The following is a 23,795-nucleotide window of genomic DNA, read 5'->3' as shown; positions in this document are numbered from 1 at the left end:
AACGGCTGTCCATTTTTAGGTCGAGCCAGAACAGAAGGTTGCTTTCAGTCTACTGCGGCAGATATTATAAATAATCGGTCTGTTCTTTCTTTTTTCCAATCATTCAAAAACAAAACTTTTTTCAGACCGTCTATCTATAATGTCTGCCGGCTCTTAAGAGAAATCTAGGCTGGCACTATCCAATATACAGGTAGAGCTGCCATTTCTCTTTTACTGTACCTTAACCCTTAAAGTATATAAAATACAGGATGGGAAAACTAAGGCTGGTAGCTAGGATAAAGTTTTAGGTTTCAACTAATTTATTAAACATATTAATATTTAATTATTTTAGCAAACCAACATCAACCTGCCCCCTACTTCCACGACCTTGATACTTGCAGAAACAAATGCCCGGACAACCACAGTGGTAACCCGGGATACTGGAAGACCAGAGGCTGGAAAGAACAGGACAGCAGATTTGAAGAACACACTGTATAAACAGCAGGTACAAAATTTATTCCAGCAAAGTGCCTAGAAGTCTTTGTGTCTGTCTGTTAACAATATCTATCTTAGCCAACAATTTGACTTTGACATTGATGTTGATATAAGATCTTGGATACTGTGCCATACCTGGAAAAACTCCTGACCATACAGCTTGGTCTAATTTAGCTCTTATTAATTGAGGGCACATCCAAACTTTACCCCCCGGTACTTGTTCACAAGGCCACTTAAAACCCCCCCCCCTTATTTCCTCCGGTACTTGTACTTTACAAGACCCATCCCATTATTAGCTTCAATGGTTCTGTTCAACCGGAACTTAGAAAATAATAATCACCAATAAAAAAAAAAAAAAAAAAGGGTAGTATATAGAAATATAATAAAACCATCCATAAGTGGTAAATGAGGGAAGTTTTCATTACAAAACCGCCCGGAGCAATTACACGCTCAAGGCATAACACCCTTCACCTACCCTCCATTAACCACCCCACCCCTCCACAAAATACACGTTCAAAATCTGACTCTGCGACTGTTGTGAACCGGCGGCCTAAAACCGTCAGAGTTTTAGCCAAAAAACATAAACTCAACACCCCGTTTGAATTACGCGCCAAAAAACTCCTTAAAACAAAAAAAGCGCTACTTCAACGGAAAAAACCGGTTGACCGCAACTCTAGGCCTGTCGTTTCTTCACGCAGGTCCAGTGTTAGTCGCACCCCCTCAGGCCAAAACAGCCACCACCGTAGCCCATCCCCGTCACCTATCCGAGGATTCCCTACACCCCCTGCAGCTCCCCAATTACTTGCAGCCCCCCACCTACCCTCCTCACCTGTTGATCCATTGACAACATTTCCCGTTACACATCCGTATAACGGCCTTTCACCACAAACCCCCACAACCCCTACAGATACTGAAGAGTTTGAGCTAGCCCCACAGCAACTAGATTGGGATAATTATTCCCCCATACCATCCTTTCAAAAATCAGCTTCAATTCTTGAAGAAGCTCTGGAACAACTCTATTCTGAAGATTTACAGAAAGAGGTTCAGGACGAGGTTTTTTATAACCCTGAACAGTTCCCGTTACACGACCACCTCCCAGGCTCAGCTTATAACGCTTCTACATCGACACACAATATTAGTGTCGATCTATCTACGCTTTTTCCAGCGCAGACCCCAACCATGACTGATGAGGCAACCAAACTCATCATCGAATGCGATGAGTGCATGATGATAGACGAAGACTGTCAGGGCATCATAAATAACCCTGACAGGTTTAGCATTGAAAAGCTAGACAATAGTCTATCATTATTGGAAGAAAAAGCCTCGTCAATTCGCCACATTATAGCTTTCTTTCGCAACAGCCCAGACCCAAGGGTCACCGAAGCTGACATGAACAAAGCGTTACAGCTACGTATAGCCATGCGCTCAAAAATCGAGTTCATTCATGACCATCGTACATCACGTTTGAAAGCTCAACCAATTACGACAAATGCTGCTCCAGCAGTACCTCTCTCTACCTGTTCTGACGACTCGACTACCACTTCAGCAGTCGGATCCGAGGCAGGTACCTTACCATGTGACAGGCAAGTAACTGCGCCTCCAGCAGTTACGGCTCAAGCCACAGCTGTTCCTGCAGCAACTACGCTCCAGCATACAGCCCCCATCCCCAACCGCATAAATCCTACGACATACGCGGTGAAGCAAGCAAGGGTAAAACAAAAAAGGGACCCTCTGCTTGTGGAGCTTGACGACCTCTGCGAAAAATTCACTGATCTTAAAACCACCGAAGTTAAGCAGTTAGGTCAGTTCAATAAGCTCAATGCTCAATTTAAAGAGCTAATTGAGAAAGCACAGCGTACCTTACAGAAAGCCAAAACCTTATGTGAGGACGCAATGGTTACTGACATGGAGCAAGATGCAACAGCATTAGATGCCCAGTCGACCATGCTTGAAACCGAGATATCCAGCGTGGAATCCTTCGTTGAAAGTTTGAGAACTCGATTTGGGGTACCTATCTCAGGACACTCTTTCAATCAGAGGTCATCTAACATTCCTATCCCTCACTTTTCTGGGGCTAAGACGGATAAATTTGACCTATTCACGTTCCAAAAGAAGTTCCAGATTTACATCGACTCAATGCCTTCAATAGCAGAAGTCGAAGCGTTAGAAATCCTGAAGGAAAAATGCCTGCAAGGCAACGCACAGATGTTGTGCTCAGCCGAAAAAAACATTAAGGCTTGTATGAAGCAACTGTCGTTCCACTATGGCAGTAAAACCAGCATCATAGCCAAACGCAAGGCTAAAATCATGGAACTTGGACCATGCCCAAAATACAACTGGGAACAGCAGATTACCTGGATGGTAAAACTCCGTTCATTACTTGCTGATACCCAGGAGTTTGCAAAAGAGAACGATGCGGAGCAAACTCTGTATCACGGCAAAACAGATATCGCCAACTCTGTGCTGAACCTTCTCAAAGGCGACTACTTTAAGGAAATGTCAAAAACGTTCCTCAAAAGCGCTGATGAAAATGGAGAGGAAGATGGACAGTATTGCTATGAACAGCTTCTCCTCTTCCTTGATTGTGAGCTACGCCAACTCCAATACCAGCTTAATCAGCATGAAGGAGCATCCCTCCATACTGGCACCACAACCTCTGTTGGAAACAATGCCAACACGAGCAGTGGTAGCTCCGGCAATAGACAGCCACACCAGACTGGTAACAACCCTGGTCAGAAAAACTCGAACCGGAGTAAACCAGCCTCGAACACTTACACGGCTTCAACTTTCAATGCATCAGAGGAGCCAAAACAACGCTTTAAAGGCAAGACTGTTGACAAGTCGGCTAAGACGCAAACCCCGCTCTTAGCATATACAGGCGCATCTTCAAAGCCCGTATTGACTGATTGTGCTCTTTGTCAAAACAAACATGGTGCATTATTTGCCAAATGTACCACTTTTCTGCACTACCTCTCCGATTTTGTTAATACTCTATATTTTGGTCCGTTGGGTCATTCAAGGATGCTGGATGGCCAAAAAAAAGTTTCAGAGTCCCTGGATGTCTAGATATCTAGCTATCTATGAAGGTAGGTAACAAAAATGTAAAAAACACCCATTTTTTCACAATTTTAAAAATTAATTTTTTCATCAATCTTACATCCAATCTATACATTTTATACACCAAAATGATCGTTTATTCATGTAAAAAGCGCACATAATACTATTTTGCCCAAAACTTTAATTTTACAGGGTGTCCAACAAAAAGTGTATTTTGGATATCTAGCGTAATACCCAAAATACCTGTCCGAAAAAAATCATTTTTTTTGGCTTAAATCCTGTGTTTTATTTGTGTGCATATGTTGTATATAACGGTTCAGACCACCCGGGACTATAAGGTTGTCAAATTTCACTTTGAGACACCCTGTAAATGTGATTTTTGCGTCTGTAGAGCTAAAACTTGGTTCAAATTGGCTATTTTTTTTCAAATTACTCTAATATGTGTCTTAGTATGTTTGGCCATAGTGTTTTCTGACCAGATCAATATTTTCATATTTTTTGGACACCCTGTATTTTCAAAAAAAGAGAAAAAAAATTTTTGTTTTTTTTTAAATTTTTTTTCTATTTTTAAGTTACTTAAAACTGTCATATATATACAGATTTTGACTAATAACAATAATATTTGCCTATTTTACAATTTTTTACACTTTTGGGACACCCTGTGCATGTTTTTGAAAAATGATGGTTTTTGCCCATTTTTGGGGGGAAGGAGTCGTTTTAGGGCCATAGACTATTTCTTCATTTTTGTAGAACTTTTCAAGACACATCATTTGTTATTTATGCAAAAACCGCAAAAACCGAACCGTTTTGCCGTTATTCACCGCCAAAGGCGGAATTTTTTTACGTTTTTGCCGTTCCGGAGGTTGTAATGGGCATTTGTGGTAAGAAAACGTTGATTTATCAAGATCCCTCTTAAATACTTTTATTTAGGTAATTTAATTTACTAAATTTCATATTAAGTAAAATTTTTTGTGCAGCTAACCGTTTTTCGTCGAGATGGATTTCAATTGTTAAAACAAGAAAATTAAGTGAATATAACATAAATAATTGCTATAACATAAGTGATAAAAGAAACATAAATCATGTGCATTTGAAATTCCTTTTGACAAAAATCGGTTGGATATACAAAAAAATTTACTTCACATGAAATTTAGTAAATTAAAATGCCTAAATAAAAGTATTTCACAGTTATCTTGATAAATCAACGTCTTCTTACCACAAATGCCCATTAGAACCTCAGGAACGGCAAAAAACGAAAAAAATTCTGCCTTTGGCGGTGAATAACGGCAAAACGGTTCGGTTTTTGCGGTTTTTGCATAAATAACAAATGATGTGTCTTGAAAAGTTCTACAAAAATGAAGAAATAGTCTATGGCCCTAAAACGACTCTTTCCCCCAAAAAATGGGCAAAAACCATCATTTTTCAAAAACATGCACAGGGTGTCCCAAAAGTGTAAAAAATTGTAAAATAGGCAAATATTATTGTTATTAGTCAAAATCTGTATATATATGACAGTTTTAAGTAACTTAAAAATAGAAAAAAATTTAAAAAAAAACAAAAATTTTTTTTCTCTTTTTTTGAAAATACAGGGTGTCCAAAAAATATGAAAATATTGATCTGGTCAGAAAACACTATGGCCAAACATACTAAGACACATATTAGAGTAATTTGAAAAAAATAGCCAATTTGGACCAAGTTTTAGCTCTACAGACGCAAAAATCACATTTACAGGGTGTCCCAAAGTAAAATTTGACAACCTTATAGTCCCGGGTGGTCCGAACCGTTATATACCACATATGCACACAGATAAAACACAGGATTTAAGCCAAAAAAAAGGGTTTTTTTTGGACAGGTATTTTGGGTATTACGCTAGATATCCAAAATACACTTTTTGTTGGACACCCTGTAAAATTAGAGTTTTGGGCAAAATAGCATTATGTGCGCTTTTTACATGAATAAACGATCATTTTGGTGTATAAAATGTATAGATTGGATGTAAGATTGATGAAAAAATTAATTTTTAAAATTGTGAAAAAATGGGTGTTTTTTACATTTTTGTTACCTACCTTCATAGATAGCTAGATATCTAGACATCCAGGGACTCTGAAACTTTTTTTTGGCCATCCAGCATCCTTGAATGACCCAACGGACCAAAATATAGAGTATTAACAAAATCGGAGAGGTAGTGCAGAAAAGTGGTACATTTGGCAAATAATGCACCACATACATATTTGTTTGAATGTAACGTGTACATCAACACACCGCACAAGGAGAAACGTAAACTCCATGGCAAGACAAAAGCATGTCACAGGTGCCTCAGGATGGACGCCAACGTTAATTTTGAAAACATTGACGAGTGGTGGAATCATCACAAAAATAACTGTCGCACAACCTTTTACTGTCAAACCGACAGTTGCCAGTACGCGTCACTCCACCGTGTACAGAAACACATACTTGCGTGTTCTGTTCATACCGAGCAGAACAAGCGTCGCCTGGACGACTTCCGCAAATCCTTGCCAAAGGACATGCATATAACCTCTGGCAATTTACTGTTCATGGATAATATCACCATGAATCTCCAAACCTCTGACTCCTCACCTGAAGATTCCGGCCCCAACACCTTTCCTGATGTTCCCGCCCCTGGCATCTTCATGTGCCAAAACGTTCCTGACCCCTCGGGGAACCCGCTATTCGTGTTTTACGACAGCGGGTGCGGTACTGCAGCAGTCTCAGCCTCAGCGGCTATAAGACTAAACGCGTCGGAGCACCGCCCAGGACCGACCCTCATGAACGTAGCAGGCGGTAAAGTTGTCCACTTACCCTATGGAAGTGACAAGTTTACACTGCCCGTTGACGACAGTTCTATGTCTGCGACCATAATCGCCGCAAAGATGGACACATTAACGGCTCCGTTTCCCAGATGGGAACTCAACGAGCCGTACAATGACCTTGTTGCACATTACAAGGGTCATGAACTCCTACCAACTGTACCCGATGTCATTGGAGGAGGCCAAGTCGACATAATTCTCGGGATCAAGTACAACTACTTGTTCCCAATGCGCATATGCTCATTACCCTGTGGCCTGTCATTGTACAGAAGCCCACTCAAGGGTGTCAATGGCCACACAGGTGTACTTGGTGGACCACACAAGGCTTGGGCTAAAGCAGCTGAGACGGTAAATTTCGTGGGTGCTGCGCTATTCTTCACTCACGAACTGTCTGCATATCGTTACACCACTGAATCACTTTTCAACAGTGGCAAAAATTGGTGTGCAACTGACCCCAAAGATGATACCTTCCCACATCTCCGTCCAATCACTGTAGAGGAAACTACAAATGAGGACACTTCGCTGGATGTTCATACATACAGCTCAAATATCCAACATGTCAAAACACATGAAAGGAAATTCCTCGAAAGTGAAGACATTGGCACACAAGCACCTTACCGTTGTATAGGATGCCGCGTCTGCAACGATTGCAAAAACGGCGATATCCTGGAGGCAACTTCTCTCAAAGAAGAAGCCGAACAATTCCTTATCAAAAACTCGGTTAAGTTCAAACCGGACGAAAAACGGATCGTAGCAACCCTCCCTTTCATTGCTGATCCGGTTAAGGAGTTGCAACCCAACAGAAATAGGGCCCTCAAAGTCCTGGAGTCACAGTTGCGAAAACTCCAAAAAGATCCTGAGGCAAAACTACAGGTATTGGCATCACATGACAAGCTAGCATCTAATGGCTACTCATGTGACATTGACGACCTGTCCACTGAGGAAAGAGCTTTAGTAGACAACCTTCCAGGAGAATATTACCTCCCTTGGCGCTTCGTCACTAAAGAGAACTCAATCTCAACACCTGTGCGTGTAGTCTTCGACGCATCTGCGACGACTTCCTCAGGTAAAAGCTTAAATGATGTCTTGGCAAAAGGCACCAACAAATTGGAAAAGATCCTAGCTTTGGATATCAACTTCAGAGCAGGCCCGCATGCCTTCGCATGTGACATACGGATGGCTTACAACCAAGTCAAGTTGGAACCATCTGATTTCCGCTGGCACAAATACTTATGGGTCGACAGTCTTGACCCCAGTGGCACTGTCAGAACACGTATCATGCGCACAATCATCTACGGTGTTAAACCCTCTGGCAACCAAACAGCAGAGGGAATTGAACAGGTAGCTCAGTATGTCATGGACAACTTCCCTGAACACACTGCAGGTGCCCAGGTCCTCAAAACTAAAACATATGTTGATGATACCTCTGATTCAACAGACTCCGCAGCTGATCTGGATAAACTTATTGCTGGAGTTAAATTCACACTTGACTTAGCAGGCATGAGTGTTAAAAGCTTCGTCAGATCTTCAGCTGTACCTGAAGATACCGTGTCCAGTGACGGAATACATGTCGGATACCTCGGCTATCGCTGGGCACCACTAGCCGACACCCTCAGCTTGGACGCAAAACCGTTGTCATTTGGTAAGACAAAACGAGGGAAAAGACCTCCACCAGTAGAAGGCAGCCTTGAAGAGGCTCTTCTACCTAACTTTACCAAAAGAACCATTCTGTCACAAGTTGCTTCAAACTTCGACATCCTTGGGTTATGCACCCCTGTGACTGCTAAATTCAAAGCAGATTATCACGACCTCCTTTCATATGCCACTGGTTGGGATGATGGGCTCCCAACCAAGCTGCTCATCACCTGGGTGGCCAACATTGAAACCATGCAACAACTTGCATCAGTTTCATGTCCCCGGTCAGTGATCCCGGCAAACTCTCAACCCAAAGTTGATCTGTTAGTATCTGTTGATGCTAGCCAAAACATGGCAATTGTATGTGTGCATGTTAGATCAACATCTCTCTCAGGAGAGGTCACTGTCTGTTTAGCAGCTGCTAAATCCAAGATTGTGACCGGCTCCACAATCCCTCGAGCAGAGCTCAGGGCAGCTGTTGTAGGCACCATTCTTGCAACAACTGTCGCAAAAAACCTCAAGAATAAGGTTGACAAGGTCACCTTTTTTACAGATTCCAGTGTTGTCCTGTCTTGGCTTCATCAAGACGCGCGACCACTCTCCCTTGGCGTGCGCAGCTGTGTAATCGAAATTCGAAGGTTCTCTTCCCCTGATCAATGGCGTCATGTTGAATCTGAAAACAACATCGCAGATCTTGGGACTCGTTTCCTTGCCACTATCAAGGACATTGACTCTGACTCAGAATGGCAGAATGGCAAACCCTGGATGTATCTCGACTACCAGGACATGCCAGCCAAATCCTTCACAGACCTCAAGCTAACAATGGAGGCAAAACAGGCCGCTGCCCAAGAGGTTAGAATCCTTCACAGTGATTCAAAATCACCTCAGGAAAGGACAGCTGAGATAACAAAGTTTTCAGGTTATCTTTATGACCCGTGTAAACGGTCCTGGCCTAAATCTCTCCGTGTCATTGCCATTATTAGAAAGTTCTGCTTCTTTGATTTCAAATCATATCGCAGTAAGACGAAGGCAAAAGCTGCACAACTCACCACAAGGGTTGTCCAGCTATCGGACGAGGAAATCCAGACAGCTGAGAATTACTACTTTAGGCTAGCCACCAAAGAGATAATCAAGTTCTCCAGCTCAAAGGCCCACGGCAACAATGTCGTCTCCGATGATGGGATCATAAAATACAATGGTCGTATTGTCGAGGGAACAAACATTGAAGATGTTGACAATATCATGCCAGATTTGTCTCCGCTTCATTTCGTTAGACCAATTGTTGATCGTCATAGCATAATAGCATACTCCATTATGCTATATGCCCACCAAGAGCTCGCACTACACAGAAATGTAAATGCAACACTCTTAGAGTCTAGGCACATTGCCTACATTCTCAATGGCAGAGATCTTTCCAAGGAGATTCGAGCAGCTTGCCCACACTGTCGTAGGTTTAAAGCCAAGCTTTTAGAAGCTGAAATGGGACCAATCCACCAAAACAGATTGACCATTGCTCCTCCGTTCTATTACTGCCAACTTGACCTCATGGGTCCCTTCCTGGCCCACTGTGAACACAACCACAGGTCCTCAGTCAAAGTCTGGGGCCTAGTCTGTAGAGACCCAGCTTCTTCTGCTACTGCTTGTTATGCTATGACAAAGTATAACACAGACGCCTTCCTACAGGCTTTCCAACGGTTTGTTCATCGGTACTGTTACCCCAAAAAGGTGTACATCGACCCAGGTGCACAACTTATCAAAGGCGTAGCAAAGTCAGAATTTTCCATGGCTGACATTACCAAAACACTGAATGGAAAAAGCTGTAGCATCGAATACGAAATCGGTCCTACCGCTGCACACAATTATCAGGGATGTGTGGAACGCTCTATCAAGGAAATTAAAACCTTGTTCAATGCAACATTCAATGGTCTTAAATTGGATGTTATGTCATATGAAACTGCGTTCTCATACATTGCCAACGAGATAAACAACATGCCAATCTGCACTGTATCCAGGACTGAGGACATAGGTCATGCAGACCTCATCACTCCAAACCGTCTGATACACGGCAGAAATAACAGGCGAGCACCCACTGGGCCAATGAGGGTAGAACAACCCTCCCGTCTCCTGGAACAGATGGAGCGCCTCTACCAATCATGGTGGCAAATCTGGCTGTATGAACGTCTCCCAGATTACATCCCAAGGCCAAAAAAGTTTGGCAAAACAGGTCCACAGCCTAAAGAGATGGATATTGTTGTCTTTCTCCGTGCCCCAGATGAGTTAATCGGGGACCAACTTTGGCGCCTTGGCCAAGTGTTACACCTCATCACTTCCGATGATGGTATTGTTCGTCAAGTAATTATTCGTTGGCGGAAACACTGGAGAGAAGAGTTTCATGAAACCAGAAGAAGTGTCAGGCACATTGCTATTCTCTTCTCCGAGGACGAGTTATCGTTAGTTGACCAAATCAGGTCCGCGTCTTCCCAGTGTGACAAGTCATACCTCACCGAACAAAACCACATATAATACCTCATAAAACAACATGGCTGAAATTGCCACTAAATAGCAAATGAGTACTGGTCCCCAGAACTTACTGCTTTTCTCTTCAAAAAACACGGCTGAAATTGCCACTAAATAGCAAATGAGTACTGGTCCCCAGAACTTATTGCTTTTCTCTTCAAAAACACGGCTGAAACTGCCACTAAATCGCAAATGAGTACTGGTCCCCAGAACTTATTGCTTTTCTTCTTCAAAAACACGGCTGAAGCTACCTGAAAACTGCTTGCTCCTGCCTTAATTTTACATTCAAATAACCTTGACAAAACCAATCATGTTTGTACCTAACGGTGATTTTTTTACTTTACTTGGCACAAACAAGACTTCTTGCTTTTCATCGTCACTGATGTTTTAACAGCATTTTATCATTAAAGTAATTTTAACTCTTCGAAACACAACTACCACACTATGTAGTAATGTACTTTTAATCATTTCAACCTCATAACAAACATAACTACAGCGCTGTTTACGGCGTTGTAGCTTAATCAATCATTTCATAACCAAACGGTGGGATTGTAATTATCTCCCAGTTGAGCAGAACCGGAGTGATACAACATCCATGGAAGCGACATTTAGTATTATTATAATTTATTTTGTCCCTATATATTATGTAAAAAACTATTGTATCCCTTTATCGACACTACCGCGTCTAACAAACATTTTTTTGTTTTAGTCACGATGGATTCCAACAACAGAACCATCAAAGAAGCTACCCTAGAGTCTTATAAAGCCAAAAAGAAAAGGTCAAAGGTGGTCCAGACTTCAGCTTACGCAAAGCTGGCAATAAATGAGGAACATTCCATTGATAAGCAACTCTATGATGAGATTACCAGTGATGGTATGGTAACACTTCTGCTGGAGGAAGCCAAAACGGCCCAAAAAATCAATTCGGTCAGAAAAACGATTGATGAACTCCAGCATAAAATATTCGATCTCTCGGACCAAATCGAAGCCACTGACGAAACAGGAGGCAACTTCACACCTGGCGAGGAAGATGATATACCTACACCAGAGTGGACCAACAAAGGTACCTTTTGTGAAACAACACGATACATCCGGGAACAAGTTGTCAAGAGAGCAAAGTTCCAACTACTTTCAAAAATGAAAGTCCCAGACGAGGATAGGACTCCCCCTCCATTACCTGATGACTTACTGGAAGAAATCGACAATCTTGTAGAATACACGGCAAGAAACAATACAGAAAAACTGTATACTCAAGCCATTGATGTTGATCTTATCCGGCAGCTAGTCGGACCAGATCATGCAAAAGCCCGAAGGTACCAAAGATTGTTTACAGACACTATGTACATCAATCACCTTATAGCCAAACGAAAAACCCTTGAGGTACATCTGGCAAGATTGGAGTATACAGCTGCCCAAAAAAAGTACCTGCATCGAATGAAAACCGTGGAGAATATGGATGCCTTCATCAAGACCATCCCCAAATATCACACAAATCGTTTATTTTGCAGAAAAAAGACGTGTAAAGACTGTAAACATAAGTCCAACCCAACTTTAGCTACTTATGGTCTACAAAAAAAGTCTTCAAAAATCCGTAATCCGGCACCGAAACCATCACAGCGCCAAAGATCACCATCCACAGAGAGACCACCACGGCGCCAAAAATCACTGTCTCCAGAGCGTCCAACACTATCACAGCGCTGGATAGCACCTTCACCTGAGTTTAGGCAACCCTCACCACCCCCAAGAGAGGTCCACTATCAAGAAGAAACTCAGTATCGGACCGATTACTATCAACAGGAAAACCACCGTGAAAACTCTCAGCAGATCTCCGAGTTTTCATATCAGTCTGACCACCAGCCTTATGGTCGTAGGGATTACCCAACGACCCATGACCAATATCGGGAGGACCAATATGACCCCCCAGACCGTCGCCAGTATCTTGAACAATACGAACCCCGTGACCGCCACCAATATCCTGATCAATATGACCCCCGTGACCGCCACCAGTACCAAGATTACCGCCGTGACCACCAAGAATACCCACATCATGAGGAATTCTATGGCAGGATGTCTTCCAAGCGGCCAAGATACTAAATTCAAAGTAAGAAAAATAAAATATTGTATCATTTTATCCTGATTTTATGAAAAAAAAAAAAAAATATAAGTTTTTTTTTATGTGTTTTTATCTTTTTAATATTCCATACCCCGTTTTTAAAAGTTTTATTCCACTGCATTAATTCTGAATATTTCAGAACCAAATAAAAAAAATATAGCTAAAATGAACAACTACAGCAATCAGCTACCTCAACTACCGCTGAGCACCCACAATGGAACATGGGATGGGGAATATAACCACCAAAGGTACGTCCAGCGCGAAATCCGTCTTATCCATGGCGTGGTTGAGTTGGCCCGTCGTGGGATGAATTCCCACTTCACCCATTTCCCCCATGACAAAGTCAACGGCCGGTATTTGGCTAAATTTGTCAGACCTCTCTACCAGCTTGAAAACGCCGTTGATTCGTGGGACCAGTGGCTTCTCAGGATTACGACAAAGCAAGCATGGGAGGAGCTGGGTAAACTCAGAGAAAAGGCCCTAGATCTAATAACGTCGCTGGGCCCGGCCGCTGAAGCCTTTAGGCTCTCCAGGACGACGGCCTGGAGTCTGCAGAAAACCGTCACACCATGGCGCCGGGTCTCAGCGTCGCGAATGAAAAAACTAGTCTACAAGTTAAGGAAGGCCAGAACACAGCTGGCGGAGGTCCTAGACCAGCTGGCGGAGGTTGATGACGAAGTAACGGCTCAGAAGTCCAACGTCCTACATCTGCAGCAATTACTCCATGAGTTTGCTGACCGTCTGAGCAGCACAGAACAATCATTCAGTGAGGCTCAAGAACGATTCCAGGAGGACAGATACCTCTACCAGGAGCGACTGCATTCTGCCAACCGCGCTACCATGAGGACCCAGGAGCAGCTGGAAGTCACCAGAGAGGGCGCCAGACAACTCCAGGAGCAATTGGAGGCACAGGAAATCACGATCCTGGCCCTCATGATGGACAATCTCCACCTCTAATTTAAAATTTTGCCTCAGAAAACATTTTTACTGCCAATTTCTATATTTTTTCAGATACAAGGGTATGGATTAAAATAAAAAACACACAAAGTTAAACAATGAAATGAAATAGCTACCTAATCAATAAAGTAGGCCCAATACTGTAAAAAATACCTTAATATTGTAAGGTATTGGCTTCAAGACCGGTTTGTGTCGCCCTTTCCCACTAACAAAATATTGTAAAATATGCAGTGGTCTGTTTGCAACCCTATGTTCTTTTCTTTCCTCCCCGGAGTGTGCAGTCCAATCTAACGGCTGTCCATTTTTAGGTCGAGCCAGAACAGAAGGTTGCTTTCAGTCTACTGCGGCAGATATTATAAATAATCGGTCTGTTCTTTCTTTTTTCCAATCATTCAAAAACAAAACTTTTTTCAGACCGTCTATCTATAATGTCTGCCGGCTCTTAAGAGAAATCTAGGCTGGCACTATCCAATATACAGGTAGAGCTGCCATTTCTCTTTTACTGTACCTTAACCCTTAAAGTATATAAAATACAGGATGGGAAAACTAAGGCTGGTAGCTAGGATAAAGTTTTAGGTTTCAACTAATTTATTAAACATATTAATATTTAATTATTTTAGCAAACCAACATCAACCTGCCCCCTACTTCCACGACCTTGATACTTGCAGAAACAAATGCCCGGACAACCACAGTGGTAACCCGGGATACTGGAAGACCAGAGGCTGGAAAGAACAGGACAGCAGATTTGAAGAACACACTGTATAAACAGCAGGTACAAAATTTATTCCAGCAAAGTGCCTAGAAGTCTTTGTGTCTGTCTGTTAACAATATCTATCTTAGCCAACAATTTGACTTTGACACCTAGCCCTCCAGGGTTCAAATTAACCATAAAAATGAACCTAACCTTAATTTTGTTAGAAACTATTTGATCAATAGAGATGATTTCTTAAACTTAAGCTTTTATGTTTATAAACTAACTTTAGATTTAGAAGTCACCCCCCTGCCGCTAACCCCCAGCCCTCCGGAGCTCAAAAAAAAGCCTAAAATTGAACCTAACCTTAATTTTCTCAGAAACCATTTGATCAATAGAGATGATTTCTTAAACTTAAGCTTTTATGCTTATAAACTAAATTTAAGATTAGAAGTCACCCCCTTGCCGACAACCTCTAGCCCTCTAGGGCTCAAAAAACCCTAGAAATGAACCTAACTTAATTATCTTAGAAACCATTTGATCAATAAAGATGATTTCTTAAACTTAAGTTTTTATGCTTATAGACTGACTTTTAATTTAGAATTCACCCCCCTGCCGCCAACCCCTAGCCCTCCGGGGATCAAATTAACCCTAAAAATGAACCCAACCTTAATTATCTCAGAAACCATTTGATCAATAGAGATGATTTCTTAAACTTAAGCTATTATGCTAATAAACTAATTTTTAGTTTAGAAGTCAACTCCCTGCCGCCAACCCCTAGCCCTCTGGGGCCTTAATTTTCTCAGAAAACATTTGATCAATAGGGATGATTTCTTAAACTTTAGCTTTTATGCTTATAAACTAACTTTTAGTTCAGAAGTCACTCCCCAATCCTCCACAAGCCCCTAGAAGGAAAGACCCAAAATAAAATTAGGGGTTTCGGGGTGGTCAGCGATAATTCTAAAATCAAATATAGGCCTACAAAAGTTTTATCTTAAGGTTTGGTTCATTTATCTCAAGTTGTTACTGAGGAACACCCTATAGTATAATCCACCCGCCCCCCCCCCTAAATTAGGGGTTTGGGGGTGGGTGGGTGGTCAACGATAATTCTAAAATCAAATATAGGCCTACAAAAGTGTTATCCCAAGGTTTGCTCCATTTATCTCAAGTTGTTTCTTAGAAACACCCTATAGTATAATCCACTCGCCCCCCCCCCCCCCCTAAATTAGGGGTTGGGGGGTGGGTGGGTGGTCAATGATAATTCTAAAATCAAATAAAGGCCTACAAAAGTGTTATCCCAAGGTTTGCTCCACTTATCTCAAGTCGTTCCTGAGAAACACCCTATAGCATAATCCACCTGCCCCCCCCCCCCCTAAATTAGGAGTTTGGGGGTGGGTGGGTGGTCAATGATAATTCTAAAATCAAATATAGGCCTACAAAAGTGTTATCCCAAGGTTTGCTCCATTCATCTCACTAGCGGCTACACCCCTAGAAGCCTCTAGGGGCACTTAAGGGTACAAAAAATAGTTTAAAACCTTCCTAGGACCTATAAGAAGCTTTACTGTAAAGGATAACAATATCGGTTCAGCGGTTAGCGATATCCTTCAGGACAGACAAAAAATGTTTACTACTTTATATAATAGGAAGTCGTTTCTTAGAAACACCCTATAGTATAATCCACCCGCCCCCCCTAAATTAGGGGTTTGAGGGTGGGTGGGTGGTCAACGATAATTCTAAAATCAAATATAGGCCTACAAAAGTATTATCCCAAGGTTTGCTCCATTTATCTCAAGTTGTTTCTTAGAAACACCCTATAATATAATCCAACCCCCCCCTAAAAAAAATTTTTTTTTGGGGGGGGTGGGGGGTCAACGATAATTTTAAAAGTAACTTTGGCCCTAAAGAAGCTTAAATCCAAAATTAGCTCCCTCTAGCTCTAAGGGTTCTCGAGTAAACCCCACTGCCCAAATGGGAATTATGCACATCCTCCTTTTTTAAATAAGCTTTCAGAGGAATAACCTAACCTCAGTTTTCTCAGGAACCGCTTTATTAAATGTGCAGATATTTTGGACTTCCGCTGTTATGGAAAATAATCAACTTTTTGTTAATAAATCAATTTATTTTACTTTTTTAGGAAAAGAAGGATGACAATAAATTTTGTGAGAGTTCGGACTAAATACTTAAAAATCTTTCAATTGGCCTATTGAATTTAAACTTGATTTCTATGATGATTCCATGATGATTTCTATAGCATTTAGGTACGATTTAAAAAGCGTAGCTACTCTATAATCATTAACAGAAAGTCCAAATGTCCATTTAAAACATGCTGATTTTTTGTTTATCCTTCATTATCAATTAAAAGCTTCTCTTTAATGGACATTGTCATCCTTGTTTATTTAATATTTATTTTATAACCTAAGAAGCTTTAGTCAAATAAATCTGCACTATTAAATCAAAATAAAGGTATAAAAATTTTCGAAATTGCAAAAAAGTTATATAAGAGGAGAACGCCAAAGTTAGTTTAAACGCATAATAGCTTAATTTTAAAGAATCATCTCTATTGATCAAATGGTTTCTGAGAAAATTAAGATAAGGTTCATTGTTTGGTTTTATTCAGCCCCAGAGGGTTAGGAATTGGCGACAGGAGGGTAACTTCTAAACTAAAAGTCAGTTTATAAGCATAAAAGCTAACGTTTAAGAAATCATCTCTATTGATCAGATGGTTTCTGAGAAAATTGAGGTTAGGTTTATTTCTAGGGTTAATTTTAGCCCCGGAGGGCTAGGGGTTGGCGGCAAGTGGGTAACTTCTAAACTAAAAGTCAGCTTATAAGAATAAAAGCTCAAGTTTGAGAAATCATCTCTATTGATCAAATGGTTTCTGAGATAATTAAGGTTAGGTTCATTTCTAGGGTTAATTTTAGCTCGGAGAGCGAGGGGTTGGCGGCAGGGGGGTAACTTCTAAACTAAAAGTCAGTTTATAAGCATATAAACTTAAGTTTAAGAAATCATCTCTATTGATCAAATGGTTTCTGAGATAATTAAGGTTAGGTTCAATTTTTAGGGTTTTTTGAGCCCCGGAGGGCTAGGGGTTGGCGGCAGGGGGGTGACTTCTAATCTAAGAGTTAGTTTATAATCATAAAAGATTAAGTGTAAGAAATCATCTCTATTGGTCAAATGGTTTCTGAGAAAATTAAGGTTAGGTTTATTTTTAGGGGGGTTTTAAGCCCCGGGGGGCTAGGGGTAGGGGGTTAACATCAAAACCATAAGATGTTCATACCCATAAAAGCTTAAGTCCAAAAAATCTGCACGGTTCATCCCCCCCTGCATAAAAAAATTCTGTAGTTACGTCCCCCTTTTATTATTATGATATTAAGATCATCATGATTTATCTCATAAAAAAGATCAGGTTGATAACTTTAAATATAAGCTCAGAACTCATATTTTTTGTTTTGAGGGGTCTTTTGCCCCACAAGCCCCTAGAATGAAAGTCCCAAAATGAAATCTGGTGAAGGTTACTTAGTTCAGTTTATTAAAAAAGTTTTCCTAAAAAAATCAGGTTGATATCGTTAAAAATAAGCTAAGAACTCATATTTTTAGTTTAATGGGGTCTTTTGCCCCACAAGCCCCTAGAATGAAAGTTCCAAAATAAAATATGTAATAGATCCATTATGGTGAAATATGATATGTCAAGTTTTCAATGGTTGTTTAAAGCGAAGCTTTTCTGTTTTATGATATAGATACATACTCTTTAAATCAGACAACAGGAAAAAATTTTAGGAACTATCAGGCCATATTAATGATCAGAAAGTGTACAGATTTTGATAAGTTTTTTTTTATATTTCGTTTAGTGTAAATAGTCTCATTTATTTGGATAGCGCTTTGCTTGGTTATATATATCAAGTTAAATTTCTTCCCTTGTATAACATAGGGCATATGACATAACTTTTTCGTTGTTTGTATTAATGGAACGAATCCTCAATATGTATAAATATTAAATAAACAAAAAGATTTTATGTTTGACGGATTAAAAGGATAGATTGACCATCTATATCTACTATGTCTTTTCAAATTATAACTATAAAAATAGAATTTTTATTTTTAAAGTGTCCAAATGAAAAAAATGGAATTATAAAAATCTTTAACTTTATTCCAAAAACTATTGTTTTCTGTTTAATTTTAAGTGGATTTTATATGACAGCATGGCGATCGAAGCCCTTTGAAAAATTAAACCTCCAACTATTGTCCCACTGGGCGCATTTAGCATTGTGAGAGGCATAAAGAGGAAAGAAAATTACAATGGTCACCACTAAAGGAACACAAAAAAAGAGTGGGATAACTTAAAATTTAATAGGTCAGAATATTAATGATGTCAACATAAAATCTTCCTGATTGTGGAATCCACAATGTGGACAGTCCTTTTCTTAATTTTACAAACTTTTGTCTGCAATCATTGGATTCTTACAAATATAGTATAATATTTAGAAAATGCCGCGATTTCCCTCGATTTCTTGATGGTGAAATACAAATTTTTGCCCCCCCCAATGACAGCTGAAAAGCGCAATTTAATAAACATTGAGCCATTTTGCCCTCCAAATCTATTTTCAAATTAATTTCAAATTTGCTTGGTGTTTATACCTTATTCCTGGGTTTATTGCATATTCAAGGTTTATGGATTTATGACATTTAGCTACATTCCCCCCGTTCATATAATAAATATTATGTAAAGACATCTATTAAGAAGAATTTACTGAACATATTTGAAAATTAGAAGAGAAATGAGTCCTATTGTATTACATTAAAACTTACTTACCCTCATGATACTGGTTAGGCTATAGAGACCCAAAGTCTTTAAATTTCTCATCTGATATACAGCAAGGGCGGAGTTGTGGACCAGTCTGTGGCCTCTAATGACAGCCAGTTTGGGTAGAATGGCAGACAAGCTCCCAATTTGACTGGCCCGGAAAAGCAAAAGGTAATCCGTTATCTCAACCAATTCTGGGAATGAAAATGGCGGATTGTCGTCAGCCTGATTTTTATTGCATTGAAATTCTTAAAGTATCGTTCATACTAAAAAGAACAGAGGTCACATGGCATGGCAAGTGCTTTAATATCCCTGTACCAAGGACGTACACGGGGAGATGGATAAAAGAATGATCACCCTTCCCCTCTAACCCCACCCAAGAAAATTAGGCATCCCAAAACTTTGAAAAATTCGAATTAACCTACCTTTTTCAGATTTAACACCTTCCCCAACAATAAAAAGATTGGACGCTCTGTAACATTTTGTACTTGGTACCGTTGTATTCTTTTTAAAAGTGCCACTTACGCTTCCCTCCTTTTAAACTCGCTTTGTAATCCTTATAATAAAGTAACAGGATGTCTGTGTGTCTGTACCGAAGGATCTCGCTAACCGCTGAACCGACCGGGTTCTCCTTAACAGGGTAGCTTCTCATAGGTCCTGGGAAGGTTTATAACTATTTTTTTTTTTTTTTGGGGGGGGGGTGAGACACCCCCAACCTCCCCAAAAAATGAAAAATCCCCCCCTCAAAAATTTTTTTTTTTTTTTAACTAAAATTAAAAATGAAAGGGGAGGCATCCCCCCCCCAAAAAAAAAAAAAAAATTTCGCCCCCCCAAAAAATTTTTCTTTTAAAAGGGGGGAGGCGGATGTGCCACTTTTTGAAACCAAAACTAAAAGTCAAAGGAACTCAACTAAAAAAAGAGTTGCAGGTCTGAGATTTTGCATGGCAGTTGCTTAATAGGGGTACAATATGGAACTGTAAAGAAACGGCGGCGCAACAGCCGAAAACCGCCGAGAAAAGGCAAAAAAAAATTCGGCGGGAAACGCCGGTTTTCGGCGGTTGCGCCGCCGTTTCTTCACAGTTCCATATTGTACCCCTATAAAGCAACTGCCATGCAAAATCTCAGACCTGTAACTCTTTTTTTAGATGAGTTCCTTTGTTGACTTTTGGTTTTGGTTTCAAAAAGTGGCACATCCGCCTCCCCCCTTTAAAATAAGAAATTGGGTTATTAAATTTGACTCTCTTCTCCTAAAGTGCCCCCTAGAGGCCTCTAGGGGCGTAGCCGCTAGTGATTGTTAAGACAATAAATCATTTCATTTCAAAATGTTTCAATAAATTCCTTTTGGTAGTCTTTTAGAGCAGAGTTTATCTGAAGACTTCCTTCTAGAACACTACAATTCTGATATTGTGTCATATCTTCAGCCTTGGTCTTGTGGTTTATATTGATGTTGGCTTTACAAACTAAAAATAATATTTAGATTATTTTAAACAAAATACAAATTAAAGCATAGGCAAAACCTTAGGTAATTTTTCCACCTTGAATTTTTAAAGCAATAAAAAAGTAAATAAAAACTTAGGTAGGTATCTTTATTTCTATTTACTCTGTTCTAATATAATATATTTTTTTCTCAAAAACAAGCTGGACCAAAAAAATTAAACGAAAGTTTTAAAACTCATTTGATTTTGAAGATATTAGAAAATAATTATTTTTCCTCTTTTATGATGAAATAGCAGTGATTCCGCAGCTGCACTTGAAACCGCAAGTGGAGGCAAAAAATAGGTCACAAATGATTCCAAATTTATTCAGCGAGTAATGATGAGAATGTTCGGATAGCGTGTCCGTAACTACCGCTAAACTCCGATAGTGAAAGCAAAGGAAAACAAGACTTACATAACGAATTAAGTGATACTCGTTTTAAGAACCCACTTCTGGTCTCTCCGAGCAGCACTCGTATTACGTGTATTTCGAAAGCATTCGCGATGTTATGATAAGAGTTAAAATAAGGTATTATGGGCAGAGTAAAAATAAGGTAATATAGACAGAGTAAAAATGTGATTTCACAATCCAAACGAATGGACGGACGAATGCACAAACTTTTTGGAGACCATCGCTTTAGATGTCCCAACGGACATACAAATGATGAGAAAGCACTAAAAATTTTTAACTAGTGGAAAAAGTGAAAACCATATGCCTTTGGATCATTTTTAATAAGTTTATCTCTTTTGAAAGCATAGTCAAAGCTCTAAATGGTTATATAATTTTTATTTAACTTTTGTCTATACATATTTGGTGCAATCCAATCTGTAATACATATAAATTTACCTCTGGGAATAACTGAAGACTCGGATTGCTGAACTAATCCCGCACTGGTTAGGTTGACAAAGCAAAGTAGAATTAGAGCCACCTGAGCAATACCAAAGGAACCACTAAAATTAAACCTTCCAAGCTGTAATTGTAAAGCTGATGATTTACTTGACTGCTTTTCTTTCACGTGCACAGTATTCGCTTTCTGAATGAAAAACTGGGAACTTTCATATTTTGGAGGTGGTGGCAAGGCTGAAAAATGGTTATTCGTTGAAATTCTAAAAGTAGGATTAGATGTATCTGAATCATTGGTGCTGCTTTTAATCAGATCTGATTTATAAATTGAACACTGAACCTGACTTGTATCACATAACTCCTGCTGTTTTTCTCGAAAAATTCCAATTTCCTCCTTTCTTTCGAAATTATGAATCACAGATAATTTGGACTTCGGTTTATTGTCAATATGCCAAAGCATTTTCTCACTTTTGTTGTCATAGCAAGAAGATGGCATTAATGAGATGCATTCATATGATTCAGGTTGTTGATCATATACTGGAGAAGCAAATGAATTCAATAACGATTCTTGCAATGAATATCTTCTTAATCTTGCCTGTTTTCTACACTGACTTGCAATGTTTAACTTATCAATTGAAATTCTACTGCAAAATCCTTGTAAAATAGATCCTGCTTCAAGTGGGGCCAAATTATTTTCATTTTCAGAAACAATTTCCACAGGTTGATTTCGAAACAAAGATATACTAGTGTTCAGTCTCACAACATTAAATAAGTCAGTCTTATTTTTATCAGACTTGTTTAATATAGCTGGAGCTGGTAACGGGAAAAGAGAACAATGATGGCAGGGATTTGTTGAATACTGGGAACAACTACACGATCTTGATTGATCAGATGCACAATAATTTGGAAAGTCCTGCCATGTAAATCTGTTAAAGCTGCACTCTTTTCGGTCATTCATATTAAAGTTAGCTTTAAGGCTCGATCTGTGCTCAATAGGATGACTTAAAGAATGAGTTGAACTGCTGCATAAAAATTTCCGGGAGGATGATTCGTCAAGGCCAGGGTAAGATCTTGTACGAGAGCAACGGTCTTGACACACCCTTTCACATCCATCATTTTCTGAAATTAATTTTGAAATTGTAATAGAACATAAATACCTAGTTACTTATTAGAACGTGATTCAAATTGCAAAGTTTTATTTCTGACCTAACAATCCGTGATAAAAGTTAGTGTATTTTTTATTGAAAACACTTATATATAAATGCAAGTTAATGAAATTAAATTAAAGGGGTAGTTTCACGAAATGCATTTAAACTCATTTTAGTGAACCGCATATTTTTTCCTGGTTAATTGGTTAAACTGCATTTATATGGCATATTAAATGAAAGAATTTTAATTTTCTACCACGTAGTTTTGAATATATCAAGACTAGAAAATCGTCTTTTTTTTATTGTTTATTGTTATTTTACTCTTAAGAACCCAAGTAGGGTCATAGTAAGAGGTCTGAATATCTAAGCCAAAGTCTGAATATGACTATCAAGTCTTTTCATGAATGTAGATAAAGTCACGGCCTTTTTCACATGAACAGGAAGATCATTCCAGAATTTAGCTGCTCTAACACTGAATACATTTCTGGATAGTTCTGTTCTTTTCACTGGAATTTGAAAGCTTATCACTCCATGGTCAGAATTTATGGCTCTTGTATTTGGCCTATTTTCGTTCACTATCTGAAACCATGTCCTTGCTTCTACAGAGTCAATGTCATTAAAAATTTTAAGTAATTGAATCAAATCTGCTCTGTACCTCCTTTTCTCAAGTGTAGGTAGATTAAGTTCTTTCAATTTCTCCTCGTATGTTTTACCTTTCAGTCCAGATATCATACCAACTGCTTTTTGCTGAACTTTTTCAAGTGTAGTAATATCTCCAACTTGCCATGGTGACCATACTGGTGTAGCAAATTCTAGGTGAACTCTGACTTTTAAATTGCATATATCACAAAAAGACGATTTTCAAGTCTTGATATTTTCAAAACTACATGGTAGAAAATTGAAATTCTTTCATATATATGCCATATAAATATAGTTTAACCCATTAACTGGCAAAACATATGCGGTTCACTAATTTAAGTTCAAATGCATTTCGTGAAACTACCCCTTTAGATATTATAGTTTATGATACTCATTAATGTAAAACTAGTTTTGAAAATTCTAAGACAGTTACAGTATTATTTTCAAAGTGAAAAATTTAAAACTAGTTCCGCTTAAATCACCAAACAAACTTTTTTGATATATTTGTATTGTATAAGTACCTAGAGAAATAATGGTTTCTGTAAAAAATTTGTTCATGCCCCTGAAAGCTCAAGTCCAAGTAATCTTTCATTTGATCCAAGTCGACAGGAAATT

At 39.4% G+C, this 23,795-nt stretch overlaps 2 protein-coding genes across 19 annotated transcripts in view; one reads left to right on the top strand and one right to left on the bottom strand.

The window, feature by feature from the left end:
* Nucleotides 1-23,795, bottom strand: part of LOC145312445 (insulin-like growth factor 1 receptor) — a 119,579-nt gene that overhangs the window by 64,810 nt on the left and 30,974 nt on the right. For all 18 annotated transcript variants that reach the window (XR_013877049.1, XR_013877050.1, XR_013877052.1 and 15 more), the window contains 3 exons: nt 21,397-22,512; nt 20,415-20,534; nt 19,084-19,301 (listed from right to left, as the gene is read on the bottom strand). Coding sequence is in view for 2 of the 18 variants with exons in the window: in XM_080151698.1 (XP_080007824.1) it covers nt 19,084-19,301; nt 20,415-20,534; nt 21,397-22,512 (1,454 nt within the window). In the remaining 16 variants the exon portion in view is untranslated. The remainder of the gene's footprint in view (nt 1-19,083; nt 19,302-20,414; nt 20,535-21,396; nt 22,513-23,795) is intronic.
* Nucleotides 18-14,315, top strand: LOC145312447 (uncharacterized). Its single transcript, XM_080151700.1, has 4 exons — nt 18-190; nt 332-484; nt 11,221-12,612; nt 14,202-14,315. Exon 3 carries the CDS (start codon nt 11,226-11,228, stop codon nt 12,603-12,605), a length of 1,380 nt encoding a protein of 459 aa, XP_080007826.1. The 5' UTR covers nt 18-190; nt 332-484; nt 11,221-11,225; the 3' UTR covers nt 12,606-12,612; nt 14,202-14,315.

Source organism: Acartia tonsa, chromosome 2 (genome assembly GCF_053477335.1).
Source record: "Acartia tonsa isolate MP-2025a chromosome 2, ASM5347733v1, whole genome shotgun sequence".
In the NCBI taxonomy this organism is placed as follows: Eukaryota; Metazoa; Arthropoda; class Copepoda; order Calanoida; family Acartiidae; genus Acartia; species Acartia tonsa.
The sequence above is the reverse complement of the archived record's forward strand: the minus strand, read 5'-3'. Positions and strand labels throughout refer to the sequence as shown.